Source organism: Manis pentadactyla, chromosome 2, assembly GCF_030020395.1.
Source record: "Manis pentadactyla isolate mManPen7 chromosome 2, mManPen7.hap1, whole genome shotgun sequence".
Lineage (NCBI taxonomy): Eukaryota > Metazoa > Chordata > Mammalia > Pholidota > Manidae > Manis > Manis pentadactyla.
In genome coordinates, this window is record NC_080020.1 from 183,092,901 (window position 1) to 183,120,643 (window position 27,743).

At 34.0% G+C, this 27,743-nt stretch overlaps 2 protein-coding genes and 1 non-coding gene across 12 annotated transcripts in view; 2 read left to right on the forward strand and 1 right to left on the reverse strand.

The window, feature by feature from the left end:
• The window catches only part of EHBP1 (EH domain binding protein 1), a 445,289-nt gene that overhangs the window by 214,802 nt on the left and 202,744 nt on the right, over positions 1-27,743 (reverse strand). For 6 of the 10 annotated variants that reach the window (XM_057497152.1, XM_057497151.1, XM_036890374.2 and 3 more), the window contains 4 exons: positions 25,496-25,635; positions 5,400-5,504; positions 4,620-4,742; positions 1,065-1,305 (listed from right to left, as the gene is read on the reverse strand). In XM_057497152.1, coding sequence (XP_057353135.1) covers positions 1,065-1,305; positions 4,620-4,742; positions 5,400-5,504; positions 25,496-25,635 — 609 coding nt within the window. The remainder of the gene's footprint in view (positions 1-1,064; positions 1,306-4,619; positions 4,743-5,399; positions 5,505-25,495; positions 25,636-27,743) is intronic. The other 4 variants (XM_057497153.1, XM_057497156.1, XM_036890375.2 and 1 more) reach the window with 1 other exon arrangement.
• Positions 19,174-19,662, forward strand: LOC118914995 (small ubiquitin-related modifier 2-like). Its single transcript, XM_057497158.1, is given in 2 exon segments — positions 19,174-19,299; positions 19,301-19,662. Coding segments are annotated over 2 exon segments (288 nt in total). The 3' UTR covers positions 19,463-19,662.
• On the forward strand, positions 26,365-26,556 carry LOC118915059 (U2 spliceosomal RNA). Its single transcript, XR_005025863.1, has one exon. It is a non-coding gene; the product is annotated as a U2 spliceosomal RNA (small nuclear RNA).

Consider the following 27,743-nt stretch of genomic DNA (forward strand, 5'->3'; position numbering starts at 1 on the left):
AAAGAGTATTAAAGAACAGTGTGACCAATCCAAATGGAACAATATTGGTATTATAGGAGTACCAAAAGAAGAAGAGAAAAAGGGATAGAAAGTATCTTTGAGGAGGTTAAGTGCCGCCAAAACAAACTTTTGTCCCCTCAACTAAGGGAGATTTCTAGGGTGTCTGGTTTCTCTCTCCTTGAACTACAGTTGAAAACTCTCTCATAAATGAAGCTTGGACAACTGTAGAGCTCAGCTTCCTTGTTTCTGTTCTCTCAAGGGTCACCACCCTGTGGTATTTATGACCAGTGCCTCAAAACAATTGTTTCATATATTTTATTAGTTTTTCAGTTGTTGAAGACAAGAATCTATATCCAGTCTGTGTCACTCCATCATGGCTGAAAGTGGAAGTTTTGTAGTTGCTTTTTAACATGGTCAGGGCCACAGTCTATAGCCACAAAAGTGGTGCACTGTGTGACACTAGAACACAAAGTGCACATACCTTTCTCTTATCCTCACCCTACATTTGAGTAAAATGGCAGCCTTAATCACACTATTTATATTGGTCTTGTGGTCAATAAAACTCTTATATGGATAAGAATAGTAACTCAAATGTAGATAATTCCTCATTTATAAATGTTATGACCTTTTAGTTTGGCATTTGAGCATGTCTTCTCATCAAACCAATATTAAAAATGATTATCTGGTTCCAACAGTAGAACCATAACATAAATGAAGTGTAATGACTACAATAACTGATTAAAATCACCAAAGTGCCCTTTATAACATGGGTTTTGAGGAAAGACATAATTGGAATTCTAACCAAAGTTTCCAGAAGTGTATTTCCCTCATTTGTTAGTGTAGGGTGCACACACATGCTCATGGAAGAGGGTGGGAGGATAAGGGTCAAGATTACAAAAACCCTGATGGGGGATGAGATACATACTAACCTGTAAACTCCTGTAAACTGTGTATTAACATTGGGACAGACCTCTTTTTTACCCATCTGAAGGTATATTAAAGAAGGATCTCTTTATTTAATATAGAGACTGACCTATGATGATAGCAAAATGAAATGTACTTACTCATCCAACTCTTCTTCTTCAGTTTTAGAACTATCAGCATAGAGGTACTTGCTCATGTCCACAGGTCTTAAATTTTTTCTTTTTGTAGACTGTGGAGGAGAATCCTTTACGGTTACAAAAGCTTCTGGTTCATCAAATGGGTTTAAGTACTGTGGAGTCTGTACCTCTTTAAAGGGATTATAGCTGTTATTATAAAAAGATTCTTCTGGTTTTTTAGGTGAGGCTGTTTCAGTGATTAGTTCTATAAAACAACAGTAAAAGATTAATGAAATCAAATTAATATCTGATATTTTATTTTATTTTTAGTGTTTTCAAAACAGTCTTGAATTAATAAAACCTGTGGGGCTGAAAGAGTCAAAGCAATAATATGTTTTTAGAGGAAATAAGTTCAGAAGATGTGGTATCTAAGATCTTGGTCTACTTCTCAAGAAATGGTGCTCCCTAAAATGGCATCTTTAGAATGCCCTTGGAGTAGGTTTAATATTAGCATTATGGCATGACAATTTTGGAAATTTTAACCTTCTTAGAGGTACAACTTTCTGTTATTGCTTATTTTTTATGTCACTATATTAGCTTGCTGTCCCAAACTAATACATAATAAATTTGTTTTTAAAAGAACATAAAATGGAGTAAATTTTGAAATGGTCTTTGGTAGTTACACAAGCAGGGACCACTTAGTAACCTGAAAACTGATTCTGGGCTATATAAAAAATATACCCACATATCACTTAACAGGTCTTTGTATGCTACAAGACTATAAATATTAAGAGATTTTAATGAGATGTTTGATTTTTTTCAATATAACTTGGATCTAATCAATACTCTACTTAATATTGTAAAGGATTAATGTAATAATTCTCAGGTCAAAAGCACTACATAAAAAGCATACTGGTAAGCTAATAGGCATGCTTCACCAAATTCTTCTAATTATTTCAATTTCAATCTACCTTTGAAAACAAAGGTAGTCTTAAATATAAAGCTGATTCACAGCACAAAAAGTACTATAATAGTATCATGTCTTTTGACAATATTTATGAAGTGCTTAGTACCTGCCTTTTCCTTCTTTTTATGTTTATTGTATTTAAAAACAAAACTAGAGCAATAAAACTATCCAAAATTTGATCATGGATTTTGCTAGTAAAAATAAATAATTATCCAAATTATAGAAAGTTTCAGACAGCCAATAATCATAACATAGTTTAAAAATAATTTTAGTTATCCTGTGCAATTGGACAAAATATTCTATGAGAAGAAGAATGGGTTATTGAAATACTCAAGAAAGATAATTGTTTCACAAGTGACATTTCAAATAATTTAATCTCATTATTATAAAAATCTCATGATTGGACATGTATTTATGACTTTTATATTTTAAAGTCAAACTACTTTTACTTATACTTTAGACATTAGCACAGAAAACTTATTTTGCCTTTATATTGAAAAAGATAAAAAAAAAAAATTCTGAATTGAAATTCCATACACCATGGAAAAGCAATTATAAAGTATGAAAAGCATTAGTAAAATCATAATAAATCAGTACTCATATGAATTTAAATACAACCTATACCACAGAAGAAACCCAGTAACTACCTTTATAATACCAGGTTAATATTCAAACTTAACAGCAACAGAATCTCTGTAACAACATAAATGAAGTATTTTTTTTTTATAGAGGAAGACAGACTGTAATGTTTTCGCCTAATCAATTTTTATGACAAATACCAAGTTTCAAATGCTTAAGAAATTGACAAAACAGGTCAATGGAAATAGGATTTTAATTTTAATTTAAGGGAGAGAATTGCAAAATTGATCCAAGAAAATTCATCAGTTACAAAACCAAAAGCAAGAAAGTACTCAAAATATAGAGCAAGATTTGAAGATGATAGAACTGGCAACATAGGAGGGTTTAAGATAAGATTATTTCATATAAAAGCTAATAAATTCATTGAATAACTTTCTGAATGGGTTACTGAAGCACAGAACATCATGAATCTAAGAGGAGAATTGAAGCTGTAAAAGCAAAAAAGAACTATCTAAACAACTGCAACTCATTTTTTTCTTCCCCAAATACTTTCGTTATTTGAAGATGCGAGTTTTTAATCAATAAAAATTAATATATTATTTCTAGAAAAAATACATATTCTTCTAATAGAAAATACTCCAAAGACTCTAACAGATGTGTATTTAAAGAGAATACTGGTTATCACATTTCTTAGCTCTATGGGCATGATTAAAGATTCTGGATGAGGCTGGCTCATCTCCCCTAAATAGAAATACACTGTTATATATTTTCTGCTATTCCTTCTTTACATCAAAAAACAGACCTATATATATTTTTAAAAATTACTTAATTTGGATTTGTAATAGAAAGCTCAAATACTGATGTCTCAAAATATTTTGGTAATATTTTTGAAATTCGATATACTCAGATGTATGTAGTACATAATCAAGGAGAAGCTGTGTAGTCAAACAAGACAGTTGATAAGGAATTATAGCTCCAACTCCAGTTTCATTTACCTAAAGTTCTTGTTCAAATTACTTAGTTCCTCTGGGCCTCAGTTTCCTAATGTATGAAAACAGGCAGCTGAACAAGACTACACCTAAGATTTATTGTAACTATTGATTTAAAACATGTTCTTAATACATATAACTTACAAATATAATAAAACCTCATTAATTTAAACTTACTAATTAAGAATCTGATACAAAGGGAGAAAAGGAAAGGAAGAGAAGTAGATTACAAAATGATACTGCTTGAACAGAGTGAATCCTAAAGTTAAAAATTCATTTTCACCATGACAGGTAGTAACAAAATTTTTTAAAGTTCATGAAGGTTTCATAAGAGCAGTCTAAAAGATATAAACAATGGTTAATCATTCTTGCATTTACTTTGAGCAAACAGAGTTTAATTAAATAGAGGTCTCACTTCTTCAACAGCTCTTATCTAGGCTTTAAAAGTTCAAAACTACTTGATAAGAAAAATGACTCAGGGGAAAAAATATCCCTGGTTTTATTCCTTATAAGTATGTTGTATATATGATGACATTAGCTTTTAATCTTCTTTTTGTTCCATGCTATTTACATACACAAAGTACTCTTTCTACTGTCTCTAATTCTCAACCAGAGACCTGGAGTGGGGGGTGGAAGAGTATATCAGACTCTCCAAGGGTAAGGGCTGAGGAAGTATATAGAAGGAGAAGCCACCCCCACCACCCCAATATGGCTCACAACCTGACCTTGGTGGCCCAAACTAATGAGACTTTATACCAGCTATATAAAATTCTGTTATCTCTAACACAGCTTTACTATCTATTTGACCAAACTAACAAATAAAAAAATAAGCCCTACACAAATGTCCATAGAAGGCTTTTTTCTTTAAAAATAACTCAGTGGAAGCTACCCAAGATTGCTGCTGATAAACTGCAAGCGCTACTGAACAAATTATTCATTATAAACAAAAATTACTTTATTGAGTCTTTTTTATAAAATCCCTTCTACCTTAACAGTTGAAGAGAACTTGACTATATAAAGACTAAATGTACTGGGAAAAACTACCTTCTGAGTCAGGATCTCCAAATGGATTTAATTCTGCTACATCAGGATCACCAAATGGATTTAAATTCACAGTGGCCAAGTCCTTTTCTGCTTCATCCAAAAAGTTAAGTTTGTTGATAAGTTCTGAAAATAAATATATGTGTTGGTTCATGGCTACAGTTAAGCATAATTATCAATCATTCAAGAAATATTTCAAATCATTAAAAGTTCATACTAATAAGACCTGCAAATAATAAGCTATAGCATTTTATCAAAGGCAGAATGCCATTCAGTATTTTGTAGCATACCAACATTTTCAAATAAAACAAAACAAACATGTGCATATTAATTTAAAAATTAATCAGATAATGAACTAGAGAAATTTTTATCTGAATCTTCTTTGATCCAATAAAAAGGTGTTGACAGAGATTTTTAGAAAAAACATCCTTCACTCCTAAATATGAGTAATTCAAATGGACTTAATCTAAGCAAATATTTTTAAGACAATATAGTTACAATATATATAAGCTGACTGAAGAAGCATGATCATGTTACATGACCAATTATATATAAGATGTTTTAAAATCAGTGCCTATCAAGGATCCTAAAGATGGATTTGCTAAAGATGGTAAGTTCTGTTATGTTGTTGCCTGTTGGTCCACTACAAATTACTGAAGAAAACATTCAAGGAAAAGCACAAAGACAAAACTGATAGCTAAATACAGGCAGAAGTCAAGAAGTAGCAGGACATGGTAAATACAGGCAATCAGAAGCAGAAAGAAAGGAAGAAAGCTCTTAGACCTTCAGAGGAACTGGCTGATTTAGCTGAAGGCATATTTGCTTGTTTTATGCAGTCATCTTGATCTTCATCTAAGCTGCTCAGAGCATTCAATTGGTTTACAATTTCTGTAAACAGAAGCCAGTCGAGACAAATGTAAGGTAAGGTCATTTAATTAAAGGGCAGTAGAAGCATGCTGTTACTCAAAAAGACAAAGAGAGGAGATGTTTAGTTAATCAAGAGAATACATTCAGAGGATGTTCTTTTGATGAACTATAATGGATCTATTTAAGTGAAAGTTATGTTATACTCATTTAAAATAGAAAACATTTCATTGTTAAAACTTATACTAGTAATGTAACAACTATGTTAATAAACACAAAACAGATGAGAACTCAGGAGATTGACACTGGCTTTCGGCAACCACATTTTGCATTTGTAAAAATATGGTTTTAAATGCATACATTAAAAACAAATCCTCTGATACTACAGAAAATATGTACTGTTTATTTTATAATACTCTAAATTTTAACTAAAGGTTTTAGGAATATCTATATACATGAATCATGAACATAAAAAGCACTTACAGAATTTAAAATATCAGCACAAAATAAGCAGGCAATAGCTGCTACTCTCCACCCTTGATTTCTAAGGAAATTGTTCTTTTAAAGGAATTCTTGAGTATTTGCTTGAAGAAATCTTATTATTAGGCAATACAGAACAAAAAGACAGGTATAGATAGAAAAATCTTAAAAATAAGACTGAATTCATTTTGTGCATAGAGTTTTTTTACGACATATATATTTTAGACAATTCTGAGAATGTGCTATTATCACTCAATGGTTGAAAATTAACTTGGAAAAGAAAAGAGCCTGAAAGAGTATTCTAATTAGACTTTGCTGTTCCCAAAGTTGCAACCTGACAATAACTTCAGTACCAGGTAAAACCAAACACACCTGGATTATTCCAGGATAAAAAAAAAAATCATTAGAAGTAGAAACGAAATTCAGTATTAAAAATGCTGTTCTTTAACACTGTAACTCTGAGTACACATTCTAAATTTTATTTGAGCCAAATCATGGAATGCACAGCTATAATAAGGATGCTTTCATCCATTCATTTGTTGTTGAACAAATATTTATTTTTCACCCTGTCAGGTATTATCCTTGGGACACAAGGATAAAAAAAAATAGAGATAGTATTGTCCTTCTGGAATTTACATTCTAAAAAAATACAAATTAATATTGAAACAGACTTAATAAATGACTATTAATGTATTAGGTGGTCAGAAATACTAGTGTTTTGTAGATCTTTGAGCTAAATACATATGAACAGTTGGTAAATTTATTCATTTCCCTTCTCTGAATGAGAAAATATATTTCACATGAATAAAACTGTTTAAGATAGTGCAAGTAAACCATAGAAAATAAGGAGTAAACACAATTAAACCTAGTGTAAGCCAGATTCAAATTAACCTAACAAATTCCTCAGTAGGGAGAGTTCATTCATTAAGTTAGATCCCTTACCTCCCACTACTAGTCATTGTAACTTTGTAATTTTTAGGGAAATAGAATGGAATAGAGGAGGATTACCAGCACGATTGACTTTTCATTCATTACGAGTTGTACATTTTTTAAAATTTGCGAGTGGTTTATTTTTAAATAAGGTTCATTCTGAAAATACAAAAAAGGAAATATTAGTAATAGCAGCTAATATTTATTAAGTAGTGGGAAGGGCTTTACATATATTATCAGAGTTAGTTCTCATAAATCCTGAAGTATTATTATTATTAGGCACATTTTATCATGTATATTAGTATCATTTATTTGCACTGTATTCCCAGATGTGCAATTACTAGATTAAAAAAAATCTTAAACAATGCTCAAAGATTTGTAGTTTAAAACAAAAACATTGAGAAATTGACCTACAGATACAGAGAACAAACTGATGGTTGCCAAAGGGTAGAGGGATGGAGGTAATAGACAAAATAGGTTATGGAGATCAAGTGTATTAGTTTCCAAGTAAGTAAGTCACAGAGATGAAAAGTACAGCATAGAGAATATATAGTCAATAATATTATAATAACTTTGTATGGTGACATGATAATGATATTTATCATGGTAAGCATCTCATAATGTATGTAAATGTCAAATCACTGTCATACACCTGAAACTAATACTATATCAACTATACTTCCAGTAAAAATAAATTTTAAAAAAGATTTGTAGTTTTCTTTATATAGCTAACACATTTTAATTATTCTATAATCTTAGATGTGATCTCAATGAAGGTAGAAAGCAATCACTTTTTGAAACAACTTTTATAAAGAGCAGAGAATACTGAAGAAATAGTAGGTTTGGTCCTTACCTTCAAAATGAACATTGTTCCAGAGTTTTAGGTACAGCATGAGCATTTATTTAAATTCTATCAAGATGATTCTATTACATGATTAAATTATTTACACTGTAATATTTCTGAATGTTTAGAACATTTTCTTCCCTTCATCATGCTTTCAGTGATATCTAAAACCACTGATGACCATTTCCTCATTTAACTAACCCAAAGTAATTTCTTCTTTCCATTCTTTTCACTGATGACAACTTGTCCTTCCTATTCTAGTGTTCCTATTCATGTGTAGCTTAAATAAACCCTTACTTCACTCTTAGAACTTCTGCTTCTAGAACTTTCATTCATATTAAGAGTAAAAAGGTAATTCTGATTAGCTATACCAATGCTCTCTTGATCTGGTATGCAAACAAATGTTAATTCAAATTATAAAATGTTAGGCTACATGAAACTGGAAGAGAGCATATGTAACTCAGTCTTAGGTCAAGAAGGGCTCCTGGACTTATCTAAATTTGAGCTAACACAAGACAAATAGATATTACTATTATTAAAATGAGAGAAGAAATGGAGGGACAGAAGGGAAACAAATGAGAACATGACACAGTTGAGGAACTGCAGGTTGCTTGGGGTTTAAGGTGTCGGGGGTGGGGAATGGAATGAGATGAGGTTGGCAAATGTCCTATTGTGAAGATTATTGTGACCAAACTAAAGAATGTGGACTTTATTCTGAGAGGTATGGAAATCCACTGAATGATCAAATGTGTATTTTGGAAACATCATTTCCCACAGCAACATGGTGACAGCATTTGAAAATAAAAACAGGATAGGAAGCAAGATGAGTAGTAGTTCAGCATCCCCACTCCACGGCAGGGGGTGAAGGGAGGTGGGAGTGAGAACTCAATAAATATTTGCTAATTAAAGAATAAATTAAGAAGAAAGATTGGATAGTTAATTTGACACAAGGAATAGGGAAAGGAATCTAAGTTAAATGCCAGGTTTCTGTCTTGGGTAACTGTGTGGATAGTGGTTCTAACACTGTGACAGATGCCATTCAGTTGGGGACATATCAGGCTACAGTTGCCTGTGAAACTTAGGAAAATAATCCAACTGGTAGTTGCATATATGGGTCAGGAGCCTAAAATACATAACTTGTTATGTATTTCCCCTTTTAAAAAGGTACTTTCCTGTTTCTTTCAGATTGCCTACAGTCAATGTGTTTTACATTTATAATTAGAAAGAGGATAAAAAATTGAAAGATTTACAACAAAAATTTATTCCCAGAATTTTTTTTTAAATGGGAAGCATCCCCAGTAATATACTACCCTTCCTGGCCCAGTATATTTATTTAATACTTAATTATTTATTACAGCCTATTTCACCAAATATTTACATATTTGGAAAATGCTAATAATGTTATATAATAGCACGATCCAAGTTCCACCTCTGTGCAACTCAAACTGAGCAAAAAACCTGTAGCATTGAACATTTAGTCACTGAAACAGTGGCAGCCTGGACTTGCCTCACATTGGTGAGAATAAGAAGGAAAACTAAATTAGGGGCAGGCAATCGAAGTAAAAGGTCAAGTAATTTAAGGTTCTCCTTTACTGTAAGGAAGGTAAAAGAAGATAGAAATTGACCACCAGAGATCACATTGAACAACAAAAAAAGAGAGGTAGGGGTGGCAGAATAAGGAGTAGGTGGTGTTTTCTTTTTAAGAAAATCTGTAGTTGAGTTAAAAGAAGAAGAAAATAAACTGCCTAGAGCTAGAACATTCCTGCAATCTTGCAGCACTCTCATTCTCCCCAGTGTATAACAAGATTCATACAGATCTATCTTATTTTAAGATGGAGTATGATAGTAACATTTCAACTTCCTGGCAGAGATCAAGGTCCAAAAGATGTCACTTTTCTCACACATTTCAGTTCATAAATATTTAATTTATGGATACAACTATTGAGTTTAATAATGTGATTTTCAATCCCATAGTGGATCCTAACAGGGAAGGGAGGGGCTACTTCAGGCAGAAAAGTAGACGAGTAGTTCCCTCTCCCTGTATATTCGATCCCTCCCTCTTAATTAGTAAGTCTTAGTGGCTTATTAGTATGATTAAGTTGCTCCCAAATTTTAAAAAGTCTCTCAAGCCATCTAGTTTGACCAGACTCTCTTAATTTTTATAAGAAAACATCTTAAAAATATAGTCTGCAATTTCTTATCTACCATTTATTCTTCAACTCACTGTAATCTTTTATCCCCACCTTTATCAATTTCTATTATTCAAGTTGCTCTCACTGTATATTCTAACTGGAAAATATACTAGATACCTTTGAGCTCTTATCATACTCGATTTCTGTATGAACAAACAAAATGAACCATTATATCCTTGAAATTCCTTCTGCCTCTTCTAGGACAATAATATTTCCTGGTTCTCTTTCTATCTTTTTGACAGTCTATCTCTGTCTTTGTCTTCCTTAATGGTACTATTCTTCCATATGCCTCTTAAACATTATTATTCCCTAGAACTCCATCGGAGGCTCTTTTTTTTTCTCCCTAAACCTACTTTTCCTGGAAGAATTTTTGTCCACTTTCTTGGCTTCAACCAACACATAAATGCAGATAATTCTCCATATATAGTGAGTACTAGACTTAAGTTTTCAACTGCCTAGTGAACATTTCCACCCTGGTGAACCTAGACATTCCCCTCACACTTACCACATAAAAAATGAAATTAAATACCTATTCATCTATGTCATGTTCATCTTTTATCTCTAAAATACAGCAGTGTTTAGCATAGCTAGTACTTAATGTATGTTGTAATGAATGAAAGAATGGACTGAATAGAGTCTTAATTCTTGTTTATAGAAGCAGACAGATATAATCTTAGTTGGTGGCTTTAAATAACAAATTATTATTTCTTACAGTTCTGTGGATTGACTGGACTCAAGATGGTGGCTGGGCTGACATCATCTGAAAGCTTGAACTGAACTGTATGTGCAAAACGGCTTCTTCACTTTGGGTTTGGTGTGTTAGCTGAGAAGGCCCAAACAACTGGGAGCTGGACAGGCATCTTTCTCTCTCTGGGTGGCCTGTCCACATAGCTAGTTTGGAATTCTCCTCAACATGGCAATCAGGGTATCTGGACTTTTTACATGGCATCTGGCTTCCCCCTGAGGATGCATTATTAAGAGGCCCAGGTAGAAGCTACAAGGTGCTTTATGACTTAGCTTTAGAAGTTACAAAGTGTCACTTCCACAACAATTTCTATTGGTTAAAAATGGTCATAAGGCCAGCCTAGACGTAAGAGAGGAGACTACAAAAGGGCATTATATTGGAAGGCATGGTTCAGTAGTGGGTGATCTCTGTATATTAGCTACCTTACAGTAGATCAATAAATCAGAAAGTTTCCTACTAAATCATTGTTTCTTATTAATTTACCATATGTACTATAATTTCTACATGCTACCTTTCAGTATTTTATTTATGCATATATGTTAAAGACACAAACCTTAAACTGTACAATTTAATGAATTTTGACAAATGTATATACCCATGTGATCCAGATGATTTGTATCATCCTCACAGGTTTTCTCATGCCTCTTTTCAATCAATCCTCAAACTCACAGGCTATCTTTATCACACAGGATTAATTTTCCCTCTTCCAGAACATCATGTAAATGGACTCACGGTATACACTTTTGGATCAGTCCTCTTTCATTCAGCATAATATTTTGAGATATATCCATGTTTCGAATATATCAATTGTTCATTTCTATTGCTGAATAGTACTCCATTCATGATACACTACAATTTCTTTAGTCATTCTCCTGTTGATGTACACTTGAGCTATTTCCAGTCTGGGGCTATGAATAAAAACTCTATGAGAATTTTTGTACAAATCTTTTTGTGGACATATGTTTTCATTTCTTTTGGATAAGTATTAAGGAGTTGAATTGCTGGGTCAGATGGTAGGTGTATGGTTAGTGTAACAAGAAACTCTCCAAAGCGACTCTATCTTTACAAGCACCACCAACAATGGATGTGGGTTCCATTTGGTCCACACCTTTGCAAACATTTGGTACTGCCAGTCTTTTAATCATTACTGAGTGTGAAGTCATATCTCACATTGTGATTTTAATTTGCTTATATCCCTATGACAAGTGGTGTTGAGAACATTTTCTTATGCTTATTGGCCAGTGCTGTACCTTTTTTTGGGAACCATACCACACATTCAAATACTTGCCCATTTTTTAAAAACAGGGGTAGTCTTTTTACTATTGAGTTGAAACGACATTTTAAAAAATCAATTCTTGTTATAAGAGTGTGTCATATATTTGTTTTGTAAATGTTTTCTTCTAGTCTGATTTGCCCATGTTTTCTTAATGGTCTTCTTGGATCAACTTAAGTTTTCAATTTTCATGAAGCCAAACTTAACAAAGTATTCTTTCATGATTATAATTTTTGGTTTCTTATGTTCCTATGTATTAACCCTCAGCCTACCATCAGGACATGAACATACTGCCATTTTTTTCAGAAGCTTTACAGTTTTGGCTTTTAGATTTATGTCTAAATCTAAAAGCCAAAACTATAAATGCAGGAATTGAGGCTAATTTATTCCACATGGAAATCTGTATCATTTGTTGAAAAGAATTTCCTTTCTTCACTGAATTACGCTGTACCTTTGTTGAAAATTAATTGACCAAATAAATTTGGGTCTACTTCAGGACTTCCTATTTTGTTCTACTGATCAACTTGTCTGTCCAAGTCAATTCCAGGATTTCTTGATTCTTATAGCTTTATAATAAAGTAAATCTTCATGTCAAGTAGCATTAGTATTACAAGTCTCTTCTTTCTCAAGATGTTTTGGTATTCAGTTCCTCTGCACTTTTTTTTTTAAATTTTGGTATCATTAATATACAATTACATGAGCAACATTGTGATTACTAGATTACCCCCATTATCTAGTCCCCACCACGTATCCCATAATGGTCACTGTCCATCAGCATAGTAAGATGCTATAGAATCACTTGTCTTCTCTGTGCTATACTGCCTTCCCCATGCCCCATCCCCACCGCTACATTATGTGTGCTAATCGTAATGCCCCTTATTCCCCTTCCCCCTCCCTTCCCACCCACGCCCCTCAGTCCCTTTCCCGTTGGCAACTATTCATCCATTCTTGGGTTCTGTGAGTCTGCTGCAGTTTTTGTTCCTTCAGTTTTTGCTTTGTTCTTATACGCCACATATGAGTGAAATCATTTGGTACTTCTCTTTCTCCACCTGGCTTACTTCACTGAGCATAATACCCTTTACTTCCATTCATGTTGTTGCAAATGGTAGGATTTGTTTTCGTCTTATGGCTGAATAATACTCCATTGTGTATATATACTACATCTTCTTTATCCATTCATCTACTGATGGACACTTAGGTTGCTTCCATTTCTTGGCTATTGTAAATAGTGCTGTGATAAACATAGGGGTGCATATGTCTTTTTAAAACTGGGCTCCTGCATTCCTAGGGTAAATTCCTAGGAGTAGAATTCCTGGATCAAATGGTATTTCTATTTTGAGTTTTTTGAGGAACCTCCAGACTGCTTTCCACAATGGTTGAACTAGTTTACATTCCTACCAGTAGTGTAGGATGGTTCCCCTTTCTCCGCATCCTCGCCAGCATTTGTTGTTCTTATTCTTTTCTGTGTTGGCCATCCTAACTGGCATGAGGTGATATCTCATTGTGGTTTTAATTTGCATTTCACTGATAATTAACGATGTGGAGCATCTTTTCATGTGCCTGTTGGCCATCTGAATTTCTTCTTTGGAAAATTGTCTGTTTGTATCCTCCACCCATTTTTTATTCAGGTTATTTGCTTTCTGGGTGTTAAGGCATATAAGTTCTTTATATATTTTGAATGTTAACCCCTTGTCAGATATGTCATTTACAAACATATCTTCTCATACTATAGGATGCCTTTTGTTCTGATAATAGTGTCCTTTGCTGTAAAGAAGCTTTTTAGCATGGTGTAGTACCATTTGTTCATTTTTTATTTTGTTTCCCTTGCCAGAGGAGATGCATTCAGGAAAAAGTTGCTCATGTTTATATTCAACAGATTTTTGCTTATGTTGTCTTCTAAGAGTTTTATTGTTTGATGACTTACATTCGGGTCTTTGATCCATTTTGAGTTTAATTTTGTGTATGGAGTTAGACAATAATCCAGTTTTATTCTCTTACATCTAGCTGTCCAGTTTTGCTAACACCAGCTGTTGAAGAGGCTGTCATTTCCCCATTAAATATCCATGGCTCCTTTATCACATATTAGTTGACCATATATGGTTGGTTTATATCTGGGCTCTCTACTCTGTTCCATTGGTCTATGGGTCTCTTCTTGTGCCAATACCAAATTGTCTTGATTACTGCAGCTTTGTTGTAGAGCTTGAAGTTGGGAAGCGAGATCCCCCTTGCTTTATTCTTCCTTCTCTGGATTGTTTTGGCTATTCGGGATCTTTTGTGGTTCCATATGAATTTTAGAATTATTTGCTCTAGATCATTGAAGAATGCTGTTGGTATTCTGATAGGGATTGCATTGAATCTGTATATTGCTTTAGACAGGATGGCCATTTTGACAATATTAAGTCTTCCTATCCATGCGCGTGGGATGAATTTCTGTTTATTAGTGTCCTCTTTAATTTCTCTTAAGAGTGTCCCATAGTTTTCAGGGTATAGGTCTTTCACTTCCTTGGTTAGGTTTATTCCTAGATATTTTATTCTTCTTGATGCAATTGTGAATGAAATTGTTTTCATGATTTCTCTTTCTGCTAGTTCATCATTAGTGTATAGGAATGCAACAGATTTCTGTGTTTTAATTTTATATCCCACAACTTTGCTGAATTCAGATATTAGATCTAGTAGTTTTGGAGTGGATTCTTTAGGGGTTTTTATGTACAATATCATGTCATCTGCAAAGAGGGACAGTTTAACTTCTTCCTTGCCAATCTGGATGCCTTTTATTTCCTTGTGTTGTCTGATTGCCATGGCTAGGACCTCCAGAACTATGTTGAATAAAAGTAGGGAGAGTGGGCATCCTTGTCTTGTTCCCAATCTTAAAGGAAAAGCTTTCAGCTTCTTGGAGTTAAGTATAGTGTTGGCTGTGGGCTTGTCATATATGGCCTTTATTATGTTGAGGTATTTGCCCTTTATACCCATTTTGTTGAGAGTTTTTACCATGAATGCATGTTGAATTTTGTCAAAAGCTTTTTCAGCATCTATGGAGATGATCATGTGGTTTTTATCCTTCTTTTTGAGAATGTCGTGGATGATGTTGATGGACTTTTGAATGTTGTACCATCCTTGCATCCCTGGGATGAATCCCACTTGATAAAAATGGATGATCTTTTTGAAGTATTTTTGAATTCGGTTTGCTAATATTTTGTTGAGTATTTTTGCATCTATGTTCATCAGGGATATTGCTTTGTAATTTTCTTTTTTGTGTTGTCTTTGCCTGGATTTGGTATTAGAGTGATGTTGGCTTTCGTAGAATGAGTTTGGGAGTATTCCCTTCTGTTCTACTCTTTGAAAAACTTTAAAGAGGATGGGTATTAGGTGGTCTTCACTAAATGTTTGATAAAATTCTGCAGTGAAACCATCTGGTCCAGGAATTTTGTTCTCAGGTAGTTTTTTGATTACCAATTCAATTTCCTTGCTGGTAATTGGTCTATTCAGATATTCTGTTTCTTCCTGGGTCCACCTTGGAAACTTGTATTTTTCTAGAAAGTTGCCCATTTCTTCTTGGTTATCCAGTATGTTAGCAAATAATTTTTCATAGTATTCTCTCATAATTTTTTGTATTTCTGTGGTGTCTGTAGCGATTTTTCCTTTCTTATTTCTGATTCTGTTTATGTGTGTAGATTCTCTTTTATTCTTGATAAGTCTGGAAAGGGGTTTATCTATTTTGTTTATTTTCTTGAAGAACCAGCTCCTGCTTTCATTGATCCTTTCTGTTGTTTTATTCTTCTCAATTTTATTTATTTCTGCTCTAATCTTTTTATTTATTTATTTATTTTTTTAGATAATTATTTTTTATTGAAGGGTAGTTGACACACAGTATTACATTACATTAATTTCAGGTGTACAACATAGTGATTCAACATTTATATGCATGACAATTCTAGGTACCAGCTATCACCATACCAAGCTGTTACAATATCTTGACTATATTCATTACATCCCGGTTACTTATTATTTTACCATTGGAAGTGTGTACTTTTTTTTTTTTTTTTTGTGAGGGCATCTCTCATATTTATTGATCAAATGGTTGTTAACAACAATAAAATTCTGTATAGGGGAGTCAATGCTCAATGCACAATCATTAATCCACCCCAAGCCTAATTTTCGTCAGTCTCCAATCTTCTGAGGCATAACAAACAAGTTCTTACATGGAGAACAAATTCTTACATAGTGAATAAGTTCTTACATGGTGAACAGTACAAGGGCAGCCATCACAGAAACCTTTGGTTTTGCTCATGCATTATGAACTCTAAACAGTCAGTTCAAATATGAATACTCATTTGATTTTTATACTTGATTTATATGTGGATACCACATTTCTCTTTATTATTATTATTTTTAATAAAATGCTGAAGTGGTAGGTAGATACAAGATAAAGGTAGAAAACATAGTTTAGTGATGTAAGAGAGCAAATGTAGATGATCAGGTGTGTGCCTGTAGACTATGTGTTAATCCAAGCTAGACAAGGGCCATAAAACATCCATGGATGCAGAAGACTTCTCTCAGAACAGGGGGGGTGAGGTTCTAAGCCTCACCTCTGTTGATCCCCAATTTCTCACCTGATGACCCCCCTGCGACTGTGCCTGTCTTAGGTTGTTCCTCCCTTGAGGAATGTTACCCATCTCTGGCTAACCAGTCATCTTCCGGGGCCATACAGGGAAATGTAAAGTTGGTGAGAGAGAAGCCTTATTGTTTGAAATGGTTAGCTTTTTATTTCTTTGCATATTTATGCCCTGTTCTGCTCTAATCTTTATCATGTCGCTCCTTCTACTGACTTTGGGCCTCATTTCTTCATCCTTTGACAGTTTTGTTAATTGTGAGTTTAGACTGTTTATTTGGGATTGTTCTTCTTTCCTGAGAAAGGCCTGTATTGCAGCATACTTCCCTCTTAGCCTTCACTGGTTCCCACCGATTTTTGCAGTGTTAAATTATTGTTGTCATTTGTCTCCATATATTGCTTGATCTCTGTTTTTATTTGGTCATTGATCCATTGATTATTTAGGAGCATGTTATTAAGCCTCCATGTGTGTGGGGGCTTTTTCATTTCCTTTGTGTAATTTATTTCTAGTTTCATACCTTTGTTATCTGAGAAGCTGGTTGGTACAATTTCAATCTTTTTGAATTTACTGAGGCTCTTTTTGTGGCATAGTACATGATCTATTCTGGAAAATGTTCCACGTGCACTTGAGAAGAATGTGTATCCTGTTGCTTTTGGATGGAGTGTTCTGCAGATGTCTGTTAGGTCCATCTGTTCTAATACATTGTTCAGTGCCTCTGTCTCTTTACTTATTTTCTGTCTGGTTGACCTGTCCTTTAGAGTGAGTGGTGTGTGAAATCTCCTAAAATGAATGCATTGCATTCTATTTCCCCCTTTAATTCTGTAAGTATTTGTTTCACATATGCAGGTGATCCTGTGTTGGGTGCATAGATATTTATAATAGTCATATCCTGTTGTTGGACTGACCCCTAATCATTATGTAATGTCCTTCTGTGTCTCTTATTACTTTCTTTGTTCTGAAGTCTATTTTGTCTGATACAAGTACTGGGGTCCTCTGCATTTTCTAATACATTTTAGAGTGAGTTTCTCCATTTCTTTTTTTTTTAAATGTCTGCAAAGTTTATGATTGGCATTGAGTTCAAGCTATAGATTCATTTGGTGAGAAATGGCATCTTAACAATATTAAGTCTTCTATCAACACAGAATCTCCCTCCATTTAAGGACTTCTTTAATTATCTTCAATAATGTATTACCATTTTCAGTGAAAAGTTTTTTTCTACTTTGTTGTTAAATTTATTTCTAAAACAACCAATGAACAAATAACCCAATTAAAAAATGGGCAGAGGATATGAACAGATAATTCTCCAGAGAAGAAGTTCAGATGGCCAACAGGCACATGAAAAGATGCACCACATCACTAATTACCAGGGAAATGCAAATTAAAACCACAGTGAGATATCACCTCACACCAGTTAGGATGCCCCACATAGAAAAGAATAGGAAGAACAAATGCTGGCGAGGATGTGGAGAAAGGGGAACCCTCCTACACTGCTGGTGGGAATGTAAATTAGTTCAACCATTGTGGAAAGCAGTCTGGAGGTTCCTCAAAAAACTCAAAATAGAAATACCATTTGATCCAGGAATTTCACTCCTAGGAATTTTCCCTATGAATGCAGGAGCCCAGTTTTAAAAAGACATATGCACCCCTATGTTTATCACAGCACTATTTACAATAGCCAAGAAATGGAAGCAGCCTAAGTGTCCATCAGTAGATGAATGGATAAAGAAGATGTGGTACATATACACAATGGAATATTATTCAGCCATAAGACGAAAACAAATCCTACCATTTGCAACAACATGGATGGAAGTAGAGGGTATTATGCGCAGTGAAATAAGGCAGGTGGAGAAAGACAAATACCAAATGATTTCCCTCATTTGTGGAATATAACAACAAAGCAAAACTGAAGGAACGAAATAGCAGCAGACTCACAGAGTCCAAGAAGGGCCTAGTGGTTACCAAAGTGGAGGGGTGGGGGAGGTCAGGTGGGGAGGGAGGGAGAAGGGGATTGAGGAGTATTATGATTGGCACACATGGTGTGGGGGAGATCATGGGGAAGACAATGTAGTACAGAGAAGACAAGTAGTGACTCTGTGGCATCTTACTACACTGATGGACAGTGACTGTACTGGGGTATGGGGGGGACTCAGTAATATGGCTGAATGTAGTAACCGCATTGTTTTTCATGTGAAACCTTCGTAAGAGTCTGTATCAATAGTACCTTAATTTAAAAAATTGTAGTAAAAAATTTATTTCTAAGTATCTACATTATTATTTTGTTAATTTCATTTCCCAAATTTTGTTGTTCATATATAAAGAAACAGATTTATCCATATTGGTTTTGATTTCTGTGACCCTGCTAAGATCTCCAAGATAATGATGAATAAAATAGTGAGTGCAAACAACCTTGCCTTGCTTGCAATTTTAGAAGAAAAGTGTTAAGTACGATTTTAGCTGTAGCTTTTCATTAATGCTCTTTATCAAAATGAGGAAGTTCCTTTATATTAAAACTTTGCTGCTTCTTCCACCGCTACCGGTGCTGCTTGTGTGCTCGCTCGTTCAGTGCGGACCTGGTACCTCTTCATTGAAGCAGCAGCTGAGGCGACTCACGCGCCTACCATGGCCAACGAAAAGGTCAAGGAAGCAGTCAAGACTGAGAACAAGGATCATATTAATGTGAAGGTGGAAGGTCAGGATGGTTCTGTTATGCAGTTTAAGATTAAGAGTCATACAGCACTTTGTATAACTAATGAAAGCCTATTGTAAATGACAGGGTTTGTCAATGAGGCAGATCAGACTCCGATTTGATGGGCAGCCAATCAATGAAACAGATACACCTGCACAGTTGGAAATGGAGGATGAAAATACAATTGATGTGTTCCAGCCACAGACAGGAAGTGTCTACTAAAAAGGGAACCTGCTACTTTACTTCAGAACTCTGTTCCAACAGACCAAGAAGACATTTGCTATTAGAAAACTACAATTTGGTTCCTCCACATCCTGACTACTACAATATAGTTTTCTCTATTCTTTATTTTCCCCTTCCCCATTCCTTTATTGTACACAAAGTAACTGTGTATGTGCACAAGCATATTGCATTTTTTAAAATTAGATGTCCAATAGTATGTTTGATCAACATGAAATGGAGATGGGATGGGGAAAAATACTGGCTCTGTGAAAATACCCCCTTTCTCTATTAGGACATGCTCATCCAGCTCTTGTCTTTATATTACAGTAGGTTATTTTGCTCTCACTGTTTAACAACAACAACAAAAAGAACAACATAAAAAATTTTGCATATCTTGTTCAATTGGAGAATTTAAATGTTTTTAATTTATCATTGTAAAACCAAGGACAATTTTATAACTTTTTTGTACATAGCTGTTACATGTAGGGCAATCTGTCTTTAAGTAGGGATAAATTACTCTAAAAGAAATGAATCCTAGATAGTTTTCCCTTCAAGTGTCTTGTTATTTAAATAAACTTATTGGTTAAAATAGAAAAGAAAAGCAAGTTTCTCTTGCTGAGAACATTGGTACTGAATTTTGTCAAATACTCCTTTCAATATCTATTGAGATGATTATATGTATTTTCTACTTTATTCTGTTACTATGGTTAAACCAATGCATTCCTAGGACAAATTCTCAGAGAATGCATATTGATACTTAGAATATTCATTGTTTCTTGGCTTCTCCCCTAAGAAATAGAAAGCTTCTAGCTTCAAAGCTCTTACTTCCATCCCAGCCCTGCCAGATGGGCTCTCAGTATCACCAGAATTCTTCTGAAGTCTTGGGATGGTGGGGGAATAGAGAATGTTGCCTTAGTACGAATGAAACAGCAATAGGGTTTAAGAGTGACATAGAAAGTAGGCTGAATTTGTAGTCTATGTTTTCTGCCACTTCTACTGTTCTCTGACTTGGCACATTTGAGTTCAAAGCACTGGGAAGCAATATTCTGGCTTTCTTTAGTCTTTCATCCTAGGGTCTCAAATTTTTTAAAAAGGAGGTAGCAATGGTGCCTGATCAACTTTTTAGCTCAAGGGATCGAAAATGTCCCACGTCTCTGATTCTACCCTGTTTTCCAACCTTAATTCCTAAACACTAGATACAGTATTCCAAAAATTTTCATCCTTTACACAGACTTCCAAAACAGGTGGCCATTTTTATTTTATTATTTTATAGAGTCCACAGCAACCCTATGATTTTGTTCATGAGTGCCCTAGGTCCTGCAGGGCAAAGGGCTGGGTAAAGACCAGAAGTAAATTAATGGATGTTTTCTGACCAGAGCTTCATGTTTATTTTAAGGACATTTATCAAAGGAGTTTAATCAAGGAGGGAGACTTATTTATCCCTATCCATAGCCATAGCAAGTAGGACATTTAATATCAGAGGGCTGAGGGGTACTATAATCAACTCTAGCTCCTCAAATATGAACTGTCTCATCTACTCCCATCTATGCTGTAAGACTATGTTCTCTGAAAATAGCCAACATATCACTCTCTCATCCTCCTCCCAAATTAACTTTACCAACTATAAGAAAAGGACTAACAAACACCAGGAACATTACTTATGGTAAAAATGAATCCTGATTTATAAATTGCATCTGGATGGGAGGACTCTGAATGGACTATAAATCTGATGGAAGGCCATAGCTTTGAGCTTCTCTGACTGTGGACTCTTGGAATTAGGCATGTCTCTTACAAGGGCCCTTTTAATTATACCTACCAACTTGCTACAAAAGATATTAGCTCTTGTGCAGCATGGAGATTCTAAGTTAAGGTAATCCCTGCTTCTAACTATGTGGAACTTGTCTCTGAGTACCCAAGTTGTCACCTGGTAGTAGAGGTTAAAGAATAGTACCTGGGTTGCTGTGAGGACTCTAGTCAAAGAGGAGTGCTCTGCTGACATGCTGTGCTTCCTGTACAGTATCTTTCTAAGTGAATTTAATGCTAAGTCTGGCCTTCATGTCAGGTGGATATGAATATCTGATTGAGCCTAAGTAGACACCTTGGTAATCTTTGCAACAACTGGAAGTATACAGGAACTTTTCAGTTGTCTCATAATGTCTGAGTTTCTCCAATAGTGACTGGCTATAAAATGCTTCAGTTGAACCTGATCTTCTGGGCTGTATTCATCAGGACATTTTCATTTATGCAGGAATCATTTTTTTAATCTTGTTGGTGTGTATTCAGAAATTCAACAAGAATCCCAAAGATGGTCGTACTACCAAATACTGAGGTTGCTATATAGACGGAGGCACTCATTGTTTTGAAACCATATGTACTTTCTAATTCTGGATGTAGTAAACTTGTAATGAAAAGGCTTTGTTTCCTCAACTCTAAAGTCTATCACTCCCACGACATATCAGTGATTTTTCAAAATGCAATTCAAAATTCCCTTGCCTATTCTATGGTGCTGCACCTCTGTAGAATGCATCTATACATGTAACATCAGTAAAAGGTTCCTGCCTAAGAGCTAGTCCCAAAATATGTTTCCAGTTAGCACTGAATTTTGCCTCAGATAGAACAGGGTAGAGATTTGTGATAAGTCCAAGTACAGATACTATGGATTTGTGTATAGATACAATAGATACTATTAATTTGTATAACATATAGCAAAGACTATACTTTTAAAATAAATTATTATAAATTTATTTTCAAAATAAAGAGAAGATAGAGTAATACTGACTCATCTCACATGAAGTGAGTGAATATAGTCTGTTTTATTTTTAAAGTTAGTAGAGAAACACAGGTTCACTTTCATTTATCCATCTGGCTTATTTATTTTATAGGGTACGTTTTTAAAATGAAAGAGGATGAATAACTTCCTATTAAATGTGACAGCAAATTGTCACAAATATTTATTGACTGATTAATACAAAGAGGTTCTAACCACTTACCATCTTAGTAGTTTAAATGGAAACTGCTAAATATAAGGATACATAAAACATACACAAATTCAAAAAGTATATATTTTATCAATTACTACTGACTTAACAGCAATATTCCATAAGAAATCACTGACTAAATGAAGAGCCTCTAGGTGTCAATCTGAGGTGTCACAAAATAACTAACAATCTGGTCCTTCAAGAAGTTTGCAACTTAGTTGGAGAAATAATATACCCATACATATTGCAACTGCATTTTATGTATTTATATTATAATATAAAGATATAACTAACAGAGGCAAAATGCAAAATAATGAATCTTTTCTCCATAAACATTCTGTCCATAATTTCAAAGCAGCAAGGAAGAGTGAATGCAAGCTGTGTTTAAGTTACTGCCATTTTAGCTGGTAAATAAAAATACCCACCATACTTTATTTGTACCGTTTATAAAACATTCACTTATTTACTCTTAAGCTATTATTTTAACATTACCATTAATTAATCTTAAATATTTTTTTATATTATCTTAAAACTACTTTACCCGAACATTTTTCGAGTGGTGGTGTTGGTGCTTAAAAAAAAAACCCTATAAGCCAGTACCTTGGGAATAGAATTTATATGTGCTAAAAAAAGCAACTAAGGAAGCCAAATAACTGCCATAACATGTGTGCTATTAATATAGTAACTATACTTTGCAAATATAATAGAAAATACTGAGGAAAAAATGTAACATCAAAGCAAAAATAGGTTACCATGATTGTGGATTTATCTACTTAGAACATGCACTTACTGTCCTAACTCTGTTCCTGCCACACACACTTTTTACATTTATTATTGTTCTTGAATTATTTAATGTTTGAATTATGTGTCCCCTCCATATCACATTTCTCCCATAAAACAGGACCACCCTACCCTGTAAAAGGTAGTATAGGATTAAAGGTTCAATGAATGGAACAAGATAATAAGCCAAAGTGATCGATATGGGCTATAATAGGAGAGGGAAGCCCCATTCATTGATTTGTGGCTTTTCAGTTAACATATATTAAATTCCCAATATGTTTCAGACAATGTGCTAGAGGCTAGGGATTAAAAAAAATGATTAGAATATATTCTCTACCTTGAAAGAATTTCATAAATAGGGAAAAGAAATATATAAATAAATAATAACACAAAGTTGTAGCATTCCAAAGAAACCTTGGATTATCACAGTTGCATTAAAACAACTTTTTCAATTAGGGTCAGAGAATTTTAGTCTATCTAAAAAGGTAGTTATTCCTGCAGGAATTTTAGGGAATAAGGTATATGTGGACATTTAAGCAATAAGGGTTACTATGGCCTGAGTCATGTTTTGTGTTCCCCCATAATTCATATATTTCGATCCTAATTCTCAGTGTGAAGGCATTAGGAGGTGGGGGCCTTTGAGAGGGGATTACGTCATGAGGGCTAATGAGATTAAATACCCTTATAAAAGAGACCCACAAGAGATCCCTTGCCCCTTTCCACCATGTGAAGAATACAAAGAGAAGTCTCGGATCCAGAAGAGGGACTTGACCCAACTCTGCTGGCACCCTGATCTCAGACTTCAAACCTTCAGAACTGTGAGAAATAAATTTATGTTGTTTATAAGCTACCCAGTGATGGTATTTTGTTATCGCAGTCCCAAAAGATAAGGGTTTAGCTATAAAACCTAATTATCATTGAATGCTTTCACTAAATCTGCATTTTGCTAAAAAAATGTCCTTTGTTTATCTTTCAATGCCAGCATAGAACTAGTAACAAACATATTGTTATCACCTTTTTTCCCCGTCGCTGTGATCAAAACAATACAACATTGCTCAAAACAGCTGTGAAAATGTGTATTTTTTTACTCCTACTTATGGTATTAGTACTTAGTTGAGCTTTAGTTTTAACTAAAAACAATCTACAAAGAACAAACCTTTTTCTCTAACTAAAAGATCTAATTATATCCCACTGGAGTTTTAAAAACTTATGCTCTATAAAAAAGAAAATGCCTACATTTGTAAATTGTACAGTAGTATCATAAAGGATGGAGGGGTCAAGCTTAAGAGGGACTGGGCATGAAAGGCTTCTCAGAGTATGTGTCAAAAGAATTAAATTTTGAAGGTTATATAGAAAGTCATTGGCAGTGTTACAGAGGAATGTCACCAACTTATCCTTGTTGAAGTACTCCAGCTAGCCAAATAAAACAAAGAACTCAAAGATAGGAAAGACATGACATTTTTAAAAGTATCATATAGTTGTTGCTGACATTTTATAAACATAATGCAAATGTCAGCATTTATTATTGAAAAACAAAATGTTACTGAAATAAAAATAATAGCCAGGAGTGATCAGAGGGAGAGGTTCAAATAAAGAGAAGATAGAGTAATACGGACTCTCTCATCTTACATGAGGTGAGTGAACATATTCTGTTTTGTTTTTAAAGTTAATAGAGAAATACAGGTTCACTTTCAATTATCCATCTGGTTTATTTATTTACAGGATACTATTTTAAAACAAAAGAGGATGTGTAATTTCCTATTAAATGTGACAGCAAATTGTAAACAAATATTTACTGACTGGTTAATACAAAGAGGTTCTAACCATATATCATCTTAGCAGTTTGAACAGAAGCTGCTAATTATAAGGATACATAAAATATACACAAATTCAAAACAAAGAATGTGCATATAGTTTATGTAAATAAATGAACATGAGCTAGAAGGATGTAGCAAATGTAACTTATTTCACCCTTAAGGCACATCTTTAGTTATAGAGGTTTCATCCATACATTGAAAGAAGAAGTATGGACATACTTAGGTTACTTTATACTATAATCAGTAGGTCCAGTAAAGTTTTATGCTTTCTTGATTAACCTTGGGCTTGATCTCAAACTGCTAAAATCTGTTACTCCCATCAGCACGTAAAGATTTCAGAGCTAAATGGTATATTATCTTAGAAATGCTTATGGAAGAAAAACACGATTTTCCTGGGAAAAGAGAATGAGTTTTTCAACCCTGCCAAAGAAAGATGAACTTAATGCTAATAAACCAACCTGTAATTTTTGCTGCCTTTTCCTCTTGATTCACTCGGTTCTCATCATCTTCTTCATTGTCTTCTTCAAAGTCATCTAAATTGCCAATGTCAGCCTGCTTCATACTCATCAAACTAGCCAAACTTTGCATGTCTTCATCCCTATAGCAATGATTTAAAATATAAGACACTTATAATAAGTTCACTAAATGACATTATTTGAAAAAGGATTGTGTCAAGAAAATAGTATTAATATATTACCTCTTTCTACATTAATAAATCTTTTTCAACAGTTGTATAAGATGATTGAAAAATCTAAATACTTATTAAGTATTCAAATGGCACATTAAATTAGTAAAAAAAGCAAACAGGATTAAAAACTATCTAGTTAGGGGTTAGTTTAATTCTGTTCTGCAGATCTATGGCACACTACAATTTTCTTCATGGGATTAAAGTGTGGTATCCTAATCATGAAGTCAGGAAACAAAAACTTGTTTCATAAGACAGTAGGATAGTTTGAAAATAAGATGAGTTCTAGGCTTTAAAATATTCAAACATTCAAAAAGAGTTAGAATCAAAATTCTTAATCTGAAGTCTGTGAACCTTTTCCGTTTTGTAGGGTAGAAGGGAAAAGAAGTGGTAAACCCCTATAAATTATATTTAAATCTTGTTTAAATGTGCATTTTGCTCAAAGGGGCTATAACTTTCTAGGAGTTAAGTAACTACTGTAATGAAAAAGACACCTTGAAACAAAAAGTCTAGCCTTTTCAATAATTATAAGATAGAAAATTACCTGGATTGATTATAAGTTAAATACCATATATTTAATAAAATAGTAAAATGTTTTTATCTTGAACCATTTTAAACAATTAATTTATAAGGTTTCCATTAATCATTTCACAGCCTTTTGGCTAAGATCAAGTGTAGTATCTGTTCTTATCAGTTCAATATCTCATAATATCCTCTATCTGAGGAAAACAAATTAAGTGGATTTTTAGAGCAGGGAGATGGAATAGGAGCTTGTGTCATCCACTCCACTCATCAATCTGGTATTGTAGTACCTCTGGGAATGGTGTACCTACTTTGGGGAGAAAAAGGTTTCCATTAAATATTCTAAAGGTCAAAGAATTTAGGTTTTCTTGGTCTGTTATTTTCACCTTAAATTTCAAATAAACTACAGCAAAGGAAACATGCTTCTAACACATTAAATTTCAATCTGACATACTTTCCCCAAACTCAGAAAGATGAATTACCACTGTTTCTCATGCTCTTACCACAGTAAAATTAAATAAAATAGTTTCTTTTGTCAAGTAATGCTTGTTAATATTCATTTACCTTCTAAATTATGGTATGACTTCGCAGACTAAACTAGTTTTTGAAATTCTTTGCATTTTATCTCACATAAGCTTAAAGTCAATAAAATCACTTCCTTTTTTAAAATAAATTTAGTGACACAAAGTCTGCATGAACAAAAGATTTTGTACTACCTTATATGAATGGCTTACAAATTGCTCACCTATCCAGGTGGGAAAATTTCAACATAGAACATTATTCTTAAAAGGTTAATATGCTAATATTACTTCTTTAATTTCCTCATATTTTAACCTTCAACTTTTGTCTTTGGGAAGAATTAGGAGGCAAAGAATGAGGAGGCAGAAAGGGAGTTCAGGGTGTTCTCAATTCTCCATTCAAATTGAGACATTTGGTTTGACTAAATCTTCCATTCAGGAAGATTCCTGTGAATGGTGCTGACTCACTTACTGCTTCTGCCAGTGGAAAGAAGTCCACCTTTGAAGGATCTTCTCTGATTGTGTTTTCTCTCTTCTTCCTGTGTTTCCTTTCCTTTCATTTTGGCTTGAACTTCAGGATGGGTCTTAATTTTTAATTTCACAGTTTTAAGTCTACAATTTAATGTCCTGAGATGAAAGACTAGTTTCTTCCACTCTGTGCTCTCTACCACACTCATTTAGAAGCCAACTTTCTAGAGAAGAGGCTTACCTTCATCTACCAAGTCATCTGTTGCCCTATAGATGAGTGTCAACCATCTCGTTTTGACTGATGCACAGAATCCAGTCTAATCAGTCAAGCAGACATGGCTAATTATAATAATCAGATTCTACTATGTAAAATATATTCAGAATTCTGATTCAGATTGGACTGAAATGGTCATGGCTGCCTTCTTCCCTCACCTTTTAAGTCTAGGCATAGAATTTCCATTTCTCCTCCCTGATCACTCCAAGTAGGTACTATCCCTTTCACTACACCCAAAA